General features: G+C 40.7%; 1 gene segment (V, D, J or C); it reads right to left on the reverse strand.

The window, feature by feature from the left end:
* Positions 1–10,428: 10,428 nt before the first annotated feature.
* Positions 10,429–11,593, reverse strand: LOC122443261. The segment is given in 2 exon segments: positions 10,429–10,727; positions 11,461–11,593. Coding segments are annotated over 2 exon segments (348 nt in total).
* Positions 11,594–12,401: the final 808 nt, after the last annotated feature.

The raw sequence follows: 12,401 nt of genomic DNA on the forward strand, positions 1-12,401 counted from the left end.
AAAAAAAAAAAATTCTATGTCCTGTCTGTACTCCCACTAGGCTGGACCCCAGTACATGAAATGAGAGATCAGACTGGAAGTAGAGAGCTGATGCAGTTACCACCAGGGAAATTAAACCTGCTAGAATACTTTTATTTCCCCACCGTTAAGATTTATTTTTCTTCTTTCATCTCCCTCTCCATTTCTCAGCCTGTTTATTAAGATGTTGAACCCCCAGGGCACAGGTGGCCAGCCCCCAGTGTGCAGGCCTCTAGGATGTCAGGAAGGCAGTGCTCACCTTCAGGCGGGTGTCCAGACCCACCCTAAGTGACGATGGTGACTACATCTGCCAAGACCATAAAACTACTGTAACTATTAAACTCTGCATTTAAGTAGTTGTGTCTGTAAATTGGGTTTCCCCAGTAGCTCAGCAGTAAAGAATCTGCCTGCCAATTGAGGAGATGAGAGTTCGATCCCTGGGTCAGGAAGATCCCCTGGAGGAGAAAATAGCAACCCACTCCAGTATTCTTGCCTGGAAAATTCCAGGGACAGGGGAGCCTGGCAGCTACAGTCCACAGGATGGCAGAGAGTTGGACGTCAGTTAGCAACTGAGCACCAGACACAATACAGACAGGCCTGTAAATTATGAAATGACAAGGATTCAGTGTCCTGGCCACACCTCACAGACTGCCCAGCACTAAAACCTCCATCTCTGCCCACCTGCTGTGCCCACCACTGTCCTTCCAGAAAGTCTGCTCCCGGAAGTTGCAGACAGGAGTTCAGCCTGAGAAGATGAGGGGACTCTGTGCAATGGGCACGACTGTAGCAGGGACACAGAGTGGGGACCAGAGTGGCTCTGCATTCCGCTCACGAGCAGAGGAGTGTGGAGATGCTCCTGCTCGCTGAGTGGGTGGTAATTTCTCCTAGTCTCCTGAGCAGGTGAAAAGCCCACTCCTCTGTCAAGACAGCCTATTTTTAGAGAACATAAATACTTCCCCCACGTGTCTGAAGTATGACTGACTGATGAATTAATTTCCCTGCTTTTGCTGTTGTTCAGTCCCTAGGCCATGTCTGACTCTTTACGACCCCAGGAACTGCCGCACGTCAGGCTTCCCTGTCCTTCACTAGCTCCCAGAATTTGCTCAAACTCCTGTCCATTGAGTCAGTGATGCCATCCAACCATCTTATCCTCTGTCACCTCCTTAACCTCTTACCCTCAATCTTTCCCAGCATCAGGGTCTTCTCCAGTGAATCAGTTCTTCACATCAGGTGGCCAAAATATTGTAACTTCAGCTTCAGCATCAGTTCTTCCAAGGAATGTTCAGGGTTGATATCCTTTAGGATTGACTGATTTAATCACCTTGCAGTCCAAGAGACTCTCAAGATTCTTATCCAAAACCACAGTTCAAAAGCATCAATTTTTCAGTGCTCAGCCTTCTTTATGGTCCAACTTTCACATTCATACATGATTACTGGGTAAACCATAGCTCTGACTATAGGGACCTTTGTCGGCAAAGTAATGTTTCTGTCTTTTAATACACTGTCTAGGTTTGTCATATTATTTCTTCCAAGGATCAAGAGTCTTTTAATTTTATGAATGCAGTCACCATCTGCAGTGACTTTGGAGCCCAAGAAAATATAATATATCATTGTTTCCACTTTTTCCCCATCTATTTGCCATGAAGTGATGGGACCAGATGCCATAATCTCACATTTTTGAATGTTGAGTTTTACTCCAGCTTTTTCACTCTCCTCTTTCACCTTCAAGAGGCTCTTTAGCTTCTTTTTGCTTTCTGCCATTAGAGTGGTATCATCTCCATATCTGAGGTTGTTGATATTTCTCCTGGCAGTCTTGATTCCAACTTGTAAGTTATCCAGCCCTGCATTTCACCTAATGTACTCCAAATATAAGTTAAATAAGCAGGGTGACAATATATAGCCTTGATCTACTCCTTTTCCAAATTTGAACCAGTCCATTGTTCTAGATGCAGTACTAACTATTGCTTCTTGTCCTGCATACAGGTTTCTTGGGTATTCCCATCTCTTTAAGAAATTTCCACAGTTTGTTGTGATCCACACAGTCAAAGGATTTAGCATAGTCAATGAAGCAGAAGTAAACTTTTTTTAATTCACTTGCTTTTTCCTGTGATCCAGTGGCTGTTGGTAATTTGATCTCTGGTTCCTCTGCCTTATCTAAACTCAGATTGTACATCTGAAGTTCTTGGTTCATGTACTGCTGAAGAATAGCATTAACGATTTTGAGCATAATCTTGCTAACATGTGAAATGAATGCAATTGTATGGTAATTTGAACATTCTTTGGCATTCATTTCCCTGAGATGAGGTTATTAGCAAAGAGAATATCCTGTACCCAGTATGAATACAAACAATACACACAACACCTGCGATATTTACAGAGGGCTGCTCTGATCCACAGGACCATCAACAGAAGGAATATCTTTTCAGGAAGTTCTCCTCCTGGAACTTATTAGGCAGCAGCATTTCTGGAGCAACCAGAAGGGATAGAAAAGTTAAGGAAAGAGAGAATAAAGCTCCAGTCACTGAAGATGGAGTGTCTGCAGGTGAAGCTCAGCAGGATACACAATCTTGGCCCAGAGACTAACTTCCAGGTCTCACCGTCATCCATTAACAATGTGCCTTGGAATTTTCATTAACACATTGTGAAATATTTCAGCATATTTCTGAATTGTCATCGAAGTGTTAATGTCACTTTAAGGGATTCTATGCCATCTGGGGTCATGTGGATGGGCTGAAAACAGGCATTCCTGGAGAAAGGGGCTTAGGTTCCTTTTTGAACTGTCCTGCCCCAGATTCCTCTCTGTAGGGCAACCCAAGAACTCCTAGGTCCAATTGGCTCTGACGAGCAGACCTGGAAGAGCTTTGACAAGACATCTAGCATAGCACACTGGAGAGAGAAACAATACTTCCTTCCGGGGCTGCCCACAGCCAGAGCCCCATCTGCATCTGGGTTTGTGCTCAGCTCCCCCTGCAGCCCTCCATCACTGTGTCCCTCAGAGCACAGTAGTACACAGCCGAGTCTGATGCTTGCACTGCCTGTTTCTGCAGGTGGAATGAGCTGTCCCTCTTCACAAGAGTGGCCTGAAAACCTTCATGCTCTACCTTCTTGTCTGCTGTTAAGCCCTTCAGGAGGAGTTGAGGAGCTTTGTTCAGATGCTGGACATACCAGAAAAGATAGGGAGTAAAATCAGCAGTCTGGTAAGTGCAGTTCAGAGTCATGAGAGCCCCCTCTGAGACAGTCACTGGGCCTTCTGTCTGGTTCACTGAGTCACCATTGGTCCCTCCTACAAGAAAATCACTTTGTTATGATAGCAATGTACAGGAGAGGAGTTCTCAGTCAGAGAAGAAAACCAAAACTTACCTACAGTTATAGGAAAGTGAAAAATCATTAAGTTTTAGAATAAAATGTTACTTACTGAATATTAAGATGATCAGAAGAAATGAGTGAGTGACAGAATGCATGTTCGCAAAAGAAAATGGTCCTTGTTCCCTGGAATACACCAGTCTAACGAATCTAGTCTCCATCTGGATGTTACAGAAGCTCCTCACTCAGAAACTGAGAGCCCTTTTCTGCACAGCAGCAATATTCTGTCTGGTGGCTGCAAGGTAGGCAAGTGAGACCAGCTCCTGAACAAGAGGAACCGCATCTGAAGGAAGCCCCGCCCTCTGGTGGTGGTCGTGAGAATTGCACCACAGTCGCGTCTGACCTCTTCCTCCTGATAACAGCTTGTGGGATTACATACAGGAGAATGGGACAGGACCCTAAGAAGAGAGTCCTAAACATAAGCGTGCTTAGGGAAATATTCTATTATTACTTCCATAATTTTTTTCAAGGCACAGGTATCTCTAGTTTCACAAGAAACCCCAGTTACAATTTCTAGATGGAATAGTCAGAGGTTTCTCCCTCGAGTATGTCTCTAATTCCCGTGGGTCAGAGGAGGATCCCTGTGTATGGAAAGTGCTTCCTCCTCTCCCCAAGTCATTTCTCTGAAGTAGTTATATTCATGTTGACTCTGTCAACATGCCGTGGAGAAATTTTTTTCTAAGGCAGGTGTCAAATAATGTGTAGTTAAATGATAAGGTTATTATCTTGATTTAGCATGGAATGACAGATTTGTAAAACACAATAAAAGTAAAATATGTGACTTCTTTTTCATTGATAATGGTAGAGTTGATCTTCCAACTAGAAAACTATGTTTGCACCTTGAACATTAGGTAGCACAGAGATAAGGAAAACAGATGAGATGAGCACTAACATTGCCCAGCTTACTTCATTGAGGCAGTTTCTAGGCACCAGTGCATGAGGGATTTACCACAAATAGTGCAGCTGTCTCACTGTGGGATTGAGACAGAATAGGAGAATGGAGATCCTGAAATACCTAAAACTTGTGGACCTCTGTACCAAAGGGGAGGAATGTTGACAAAAAAGAGAGAAAGAGAGAAATAAGGGCAAGGCAGGGTTTGGGGGAGAGAGTGGCCGGGGGGAGTTGGACCATCCTGGATGACATCAAACTTACACCTTTAGCCTCATGAGGCACAGGTGACCTTACTTAAGTAATCTGGTTCTTGAAACATCTTTTTACCTCTTGTCACATTCTTGCTTTAATCCAACTAAGTATTTTTCTTAGAATGTCAAGTTTAGATACTGAATATATTAGCCAGGCACTCTTCATTCCAGAGACATGTGTGTGGTATTTATCTGTCTTCTGTTTGTTTATTAGGGATTCAGGAATCTCAATGGAAAGAACTGTTTGCTCAGTGTCTGTCAGCCTGTTTGTCTAGTTCCCTGTGCAATTATTTGTGCTAGTGAAGTGAACCCAGCAGAAGATTTAATGGGGTCATTTCATAGCTTGTTCTTTTCTCTAGGATTGGGTTTATTTTATTCAAAGTCTGACTATATTATGGTAAGAAGTCAAAACATTGTTCTTTGGTGACATAAACCATCTTAAGGCTTGGGGACGTTGTGGTTGCAGACAGCTGTGAGGTTGCCTTAAACGGGCTCTCAATGTTGTCAATCCAGTAACAATGGCTGTGAGTAAGTCAGCTGAACTCAAGAACAGTCTTCTTCAAATGTGCCTTTTTTAACTACTGAGATTTTCTCACCAGTTAAAATGAACTTTGTTAGTTCTTACCAAAACTGGGATCATTTTTAATGCACATCTGATGCTGAGCTATTCTTTTTGCTTGTTTTGTTCTTTTGTCTGGGCCAGGTCTTAGTTTAGGTGTGGGATCTAGTTCCCTGACCAGGGATCGAACCTGGGCCTCCAGCAATGTGAGTGCAGAGAGTTCCAGTCACTGAACCAATGCTCTCCCTAAAATTAGAATCTTGAGTTGAAGTTATCATGCTGTCAGGACTCTCTGGCTCAGCAGATCACCTAGATTCTCTTAAACTCTTGTGCATTTTCAGGAATCCCTCCAGCATTCATTCTGAAATTTTACAGGGTTGTCTATAACATGGAAACAAAAATGAAACACATTTCCTACCTCAAATTGCTTTCAGGTGATTGAGGAGCAGGTGAGTAAAAAAAAAAAAATCCTATAGGTTGCAATGATGTAGGACTGAAAATAAATGTATAGCATATGCAGGCAGATAGTTGTTATCTCTACTTTAAAAACACACAGTTTAAGGCCAATGAGTACATATAGGAGAAGTATTTTTGCATTTCGGGATCATAAAAGAAGACTTGTACAACACTGAAGAAAAGTATTTGCTGTATTTGGATTTTAATGGCTTTATTAATGCATAGTTCTCTTTGAAATAAATTGTACCTCCTTACCTTAGTAAGATTGACACTTGTATATACTTGTGAAACTATCACCACAATTAAGATAGTGAACAATGCATCACCTCAAAAGTTTCCTCTTGTCTCTTTTTAGTCCTCTCAGCCCTCTCTTCACTTCCTACTCCCATTTTCAAACAACATTTCTCTCATAAAATAGTTTGCATATTCAGTAATTTCAGATAAATGGTATGATATGTGCCTTTGATAGATTCTTTCATTCAGCATAATTATTTTAAGATTCTTCCATGGTTATTATAATCATGTTTCATTCCTTTGTATTGCTGAATAGTATTCCATTATATGGATATGATTTATCTATAGATATGTTTATCTATTCACCTACTGATGGACATTTAGGTTAGTCCTAGTTTGTGGCTGTTACAAATAAAGCTGCTGTGAACATGTGCGAATAAGATTTTTTATAGTCATACTTTCATTTCTCTTGGGTCAATATCTGGGAGTGGAATGACTGGAGCCTATGTTAAGTATATATTTGAATTTGTTTAACTTTCATTTTTTTCTAGTAACTTTTTTGCAAATTCCCTTGGATTTGACACTCAGATAATTACGCTGTCTGTGACGAAAGGTAGATTGACTTCTTTTCCAAACTGTATGATTTCTTTCTCCTGCCTTATTGCACTGGCTAAGACCCTTAGTCCAATATTCAGTACAAGTGATGCCAGTCAAAATTGTTCCCTTATTCCTGAAATTTGAAGGAAAGCATTCAGTCTTTCGCCATCAAGTGTATTTGATGTAGATTTTTTGGTAGAGGACCTTTATTAAGTTAATGAATTCCCTTAAGTCCTAATTTGCTGGGAGTTTTTAATCAAGAATAGATACTGAGTTTTGTCCAATGCTTTTTCTTTACCTATAGAGATTGCTGTCAGTAATCATCTGTGACTTGTTAATCTCTGTGGATACATTACTGATAAATTGTCACAACGAAATATTAAAAAAGATATCACTCTATCACTTTAAAAATAGTAAAACAAAGCTATCTAGAAACTTAATTTTAGAGTTAAAAGTTTTGAACACAGACCTGTCTAATAGCAAAAATCTCTTTCCTTTTTTCCCCTATAGATATTTTTCAGAGAAATTTTGAGAGAGAGAGGGCAAGCAAAATTACTTCTCGAATCTTTGAAATATTTTAAGACAGTCTTTTAATAGGTTCTTTACTTATGCAAACTGAACTAATTAAATAATTATAAATTTGGCCCTTTTGCCAAAAGAGGAAAGAAACATAAAGAATACTCATGAACTTGTTTACAAAACAGAAACAGACTCACAGACGTGAAGAACGAACTAATGGTTGCCAAAGGGGAAGGATGGGGGGAGAAATAGTTATGAAGTTTGGGATGGACATGTACACACTGCTCTATTTAAAATGGATAACAAACAAGGACCTAATGTCTAGCACAGGAAACTCTGCCTAATGTTACATGGCAGCTTGGATGGGATGGGAGCTTGGGGGAGAATGGATACAAGTACCTGTATGGCTGAATTCCTTTGCTGTCCCCCTGAAACTATCACAACATTGTTAATCAGCTATACTCCAATATAATATAAAATTAAAAAAAAAAAAAAATTCAAGCTGCAGTTCAGGAGATGGCCACCAGTTAGTGCCTTGACCATCCCCTTCAGACTGCTACTTACTAGGCACCTGAGCAGCAGTGCTCCATACCAGTGCACCAAACTCTTCTAGGTTTCCGTAAACCACTAGAATTCTGAAACCTCATTCATGACTACTGGTCACTCTTATTTCTCTTTCCCTTTAAATTGGAATGTGACAAAGTAGTCTAGAGCATAGTTTTTCAGACTAACCAGGATAAATGTTTCTCAAAAATTTAAAAACTTTACTGCCATGTGATCCAGCAATTCTACTTCTGATTATATTACATTCAAAACACTTGAAAGAATTTGGATATATACCCCAAATACTGAGATATTCATATATCCATGTTTCTACCAAAAGATGGAAGGAACCCAAATGTTTATCAACAGATGAATGAGTAGACAAAAAGTATATGAGTACAATGGAATATTACTCAACCTTAGAAAGGTATAAAAAAATCTACAACATGAATGAAATTTGAGGACATTATAGTAAAAGAAATGTCACAAAATGACCAATGTTTTGTAATTTGACTTATATGAGTTATCTAAAGTAGTCAAACTCATAGAAAGAGAAAGTAGAACAGCAGTGGCCGTGGTTGGAGGAACAAAGGAATGAGGAGTTAGTCTTTTTTTTTTTTCTAATTTACATTTTTGGCTGCACATTGAGGCATGGGGAATATCAGTTCCCTGACTAGGGATCAAACCTGTGTCCCCTGCATTGTAAGCATGGAGTCTTAATCACTGGACTACTAGGGAAGTCCTGAGGAGTTTGTCTTTAATAAGTATAAATTTTCAATTTTTCAAGATGCAAAGAGTACTAGATATGGATGGTGCTTGCTGAACAACAATGCAAGTGTACTTAGTATCACTGGATTGAACACTTAAAATAGTAAAAATGAATGTCAAAATGATAAAAATTTAATTAAAAAAAAATTAAGGGAGTATTTTGAGAATTCTACTTTACATATCTGCTTCTAAATGAAAATATAAGAGGGAGTTATAATACAAGACCACTTATCAATCATCCACTACCCTTCAGATTTTAAGGCACTGAGAAAATGAGGTTAGAGGTAGGAGGAAATTGGAGACAAGGAGTATTTTGGACTGTGTTAACACTGATTGAAAAACAGGGCCTAGAGGGTTGCAAAATCAGTCACATGATGGTAAAAATGCTTTTTGAAGAGTGGTACAGCAAAGAGCAAGAGCAGAGAAAGAAGACAATTCATACTCTTCTCCTTCACAATGTCCTTCTAAGAGCAGCTAATTATTAATCACTTTGTGAATAAGATTGATGGGAGGCAGTTAAACTATATTATAGAAATTGAGCTATTTCATGCTAGAGGTGTTAATAATGCAGAATGAGTATTAGCACAAAGTTTGTGACATACTAAACATTTTAGAAAGTAAATGAGAGTACATTGATTCCATTAATAAATCTAAAATAAATTTATTCATTAAATGGTATAAAACTGTGTTCAAACAGATATTCAAAAAGAGGACTACCACAGAGAAATTTCACCACCTTCCTCATTCCAAGTAATGTTGGTAATATAATATAAATACAATAAATATTTATTGAACAAATTGATCTGTGGAAAATTCTTAAAGAGATGGGAATACCAGACCACCTGACCCACCTCTTGAGAAATCTGTTTGCAGGTCAGGAAGCAGCAGTCAGAGCTGGACATGGAACAACAGACTAGTCCCAAATCGGGAAAGGAGTACGTCAAGGCTATATATTGTCACCCTGCTTATATACTTATATGCAGAGTACATCATGAGAAATGCTGGGCTGGATGAAACACAAGCTGGAATCAAGATTGCTGGGAGAAATATCAATAACCTCAGATACCCAGATGACACCACCCTTATGGCAGAAAGTGAAGAACTAAAGAGCCTCTTGATGAAAGTGAAAGAAGAGAGTGAAAAAGTTGGCTTAAAGCTCAACATTCAGAAAACTAAGATCTTGGCATCTGGTCCCATTACTTCATGGCAAATAGATGGGGGAACAGTGGAAACAGTGACAGACTTTATTTTGGGGGGCTCCAAAACCACTACAGATGGTGACTGCAGCCGTGAAATTAAAGGACACTTACTCCTTGGAAGAAAAGTTACTACCAACCTAGACAGCATATTAAAAAGCAGAGACATTACTCTGCCAACAAAGGTCCATCTAGTCAAGGCTATGGTTTTTCCAGCAGTCATGTATGGATGTGAGGGTTGGATTATAAAGAAAGCTGAATGCCGAAGAATTGATACTTTTGAACAGTGGTTTTGGAGAAGAGTCTTGAGGGTCTCTTGTACTGCAAGGAGATCCAACCAGTCCATCCTAAAGGAAATCAGTCCTGAATATTCACTGGAAGGACTGATGTTGAAGCTGAAACTCTAATACATTGGCCACCTGATGTGAAGAATTGACTCACTGGAAAAGACCCTGATTCTGGGAAAGACAGAAGGTGGGAGAAGAAGGGGACAACAGAAGATGAAATGGCTGGATGGCATCACCGACTCAATGGACACGAGTTTGAGTAGACTCCGGGAGTTGGTGATAGACAGCGAGGCTTGGTGTGCTGCAGTCTGTGGGGTCGCAAAGAGTCGGACACGGGTGAGCAACTTGAACTGAACTGATCTGAAAGACCAATAATTCACACATATTTTAAACTGATTTTTAATTCTGACATTTTTGAATTTCCTTAGTCAATTCTTCTAGTTTTATCTAATCACCATATGGTAAAGATTTTGGTGGTTATATTTGTCTTCAATAAGAAATTTAAATCCAAATTTTCAGGGATAAGAATGTTTTTGATGAGTGATAGCTCTAGACATGGTCTATGAACCCAGAGAAATACTTTCTTAGAGTGAGTGTTTCCCCTCTAAATCTACACCTGTGCTGCCGCAGTGCTAACCACTTCCTGTCTGTGAAGGCAGTTCCCCACCCTGGTCCTACCGCAGGTGGGTGTATCATTAGAACTCTGGGTTTTGGTGAAGGACTCCTGCACGCCTCTCACTGTGGGCTACCTCAGTGCACAGAAATACACTGCAGAGTCCTCCAGCTGTGAGGCCGAGATGGTAAGTTTGATGAATTTGCTTGCCTTCTGGAAATTCAATGAGTAGCGACCTTTTGTGGTATTTTGCTTGTTATGAGAGTCCTGGCGAATGAGGAAGGCCATCGCCCCACTGCTGTGTTGCTTGTACCAGAACAGACTGTAAGTTGTAACACTGGTGTCGTATGTGCAATCCAGGGTCACAGTTTCTTTCTCCCGCACTGACATTGGTGGTTGGTCTTGAGTTACTTTCGGAGGAATGCTGGATCCTGGAGGAAAAAAACAGATAGAAGTAGACTGCAGCCATGAAACTAAAAAGCATTTGCTCCTTGGAAGGAAAGTTATGAAAAACCTAGAAAGTGTATTAAAAAGCAGAGATATCACTTTGCCAACAAAGATCTGTATAGTCAAAGCTATGGGTTCTCCAGTAGTCATGTATGGATGTGAGAGTTGGACCAGAAAGGAGGCTGAGTGCTGAAGAACTGATGCTTTCAAATTGTGGTGCTGGAGCAGATGCTTGAGAGTCCCTTGGACTGCAAGGAGATCAAACTAGTCAATCCTAAAGGAAATCAACCTTGAATATTCATTGAAAGGACTGATGCCTAAGCTGAAGCTCCAATACTTTGGCCACCTGAGGCACAGAGCGGACATGTTGGAAAAGACCCTGATGCGGGGAAAGACTGAAGACAAAAGAAGAAGAGTGCAGCAGAAGATGGGATGATTAGATAGTATCACTGACTCAATGGACGTGAGTTTGAGCAAACTCCAGGAGATAGAGAGAAACAGGGGAACCTGGCGTTCTGCAGTCCATGGGGTTGCAAAGAGTCAAACACAACTTAGCTACTAAACAAAAACAACAGAGATTTAGGAATAGGTGGTGTAGAATAAAGAAATTCTACTTTACACTCAGCTAGGCTTCCTTCCCAGGGTACCCTTAAGACTGCCTGTTCCCTTGGTCCTTAGGTCACAGAGGAGGCACAATCCCACTGGGACCATCCTTACCTAAACACAGTGAAGCCATGACCACCTTCAGAAGGCTGGAGAGAAGCATGTTTCAGCTCTTCCACTAGAAGGAAAATATCTTCTTCAATGTGCAAGGTGAGATGAGTCTGACAGGGTGAGAGAAGAATTGCTGGGTATGTGCTGTTGCTGCCCCACAACAGGAAACAGGGGTTAGTTGATGCAGCAAGTTGAGTAGCAAGTTGATGTAGTTAGTTGAGTAGCAAGTTGATGTGGGTTACATCAACTTCTCTATAAACCAGGTGAGAGTCCTACTTACCCCAAACTTCCTTTTGTACTAACCAGCTGTTCAACTGGTAGCAATTACATCTTAAAATAAACACAAGTTAAATTTTATATTTCAAGGCAGACCCTCCCCCACCACACACACACACAATTCTGTGTTGGGTCATTGCTTCTGTGAAGGAAATGAGTGAGCAGCTCTTATTTAAAACTATTATCTGTAATGTATTATGGAAATAATATAAGACACACTAACCATGCATCCTCACATCTGTGTTCTGTTCTTCCACCTAAGGTAGAAATAAATTGTTTTATGGTAAGAAGACAAAGCATTTTAGCTCTTCTGTTGTATCTCCCTTCAGTTCAGTTTAGTTGCTCAGTCATGTCCGACTCTTTGTGACCCCATGAACTATAGCATGCCAGGCCTCCCTGTCCATCACCAACTCCTGGAGTCTACTCAAACTCATGTCCATCGAGTCGGTGATGCCATCCAACCATCTCATCCTCTGTCATCCCCTTCTCCTCCTGCCCCCAATCCCTCCCAGCATCAGGGTCTTTTCCAATGAGTCAGTTCTTCGCATCGGGTGGCCAAAGTATTGGAGTTTCAGATTCAACATCAGCCCTTCCAATGAACACCCAGGATTGATCTCCTTTAGGGTGGACTGGTTGGATCTCCTTGCAGTCCAAGGGACCTCAAGAGT

The sequence above is a fragment of the Cervus canadensis genome, chromosome 6 (assembly GCF_019320065.1).
Source record: "Cervus canadensis isolate Bull #8, Minnesota chromosome 6, ASM1932006v1, whole genome shotgun sequence".
In the NCBI taxonomy this organism is placed as follows: domain Eukaryota; kingdom Metazoa; phylum Chordata; class Mammalia; order Artiodactyla; family Cervidae; genus Cervus; species Cervus canadensis.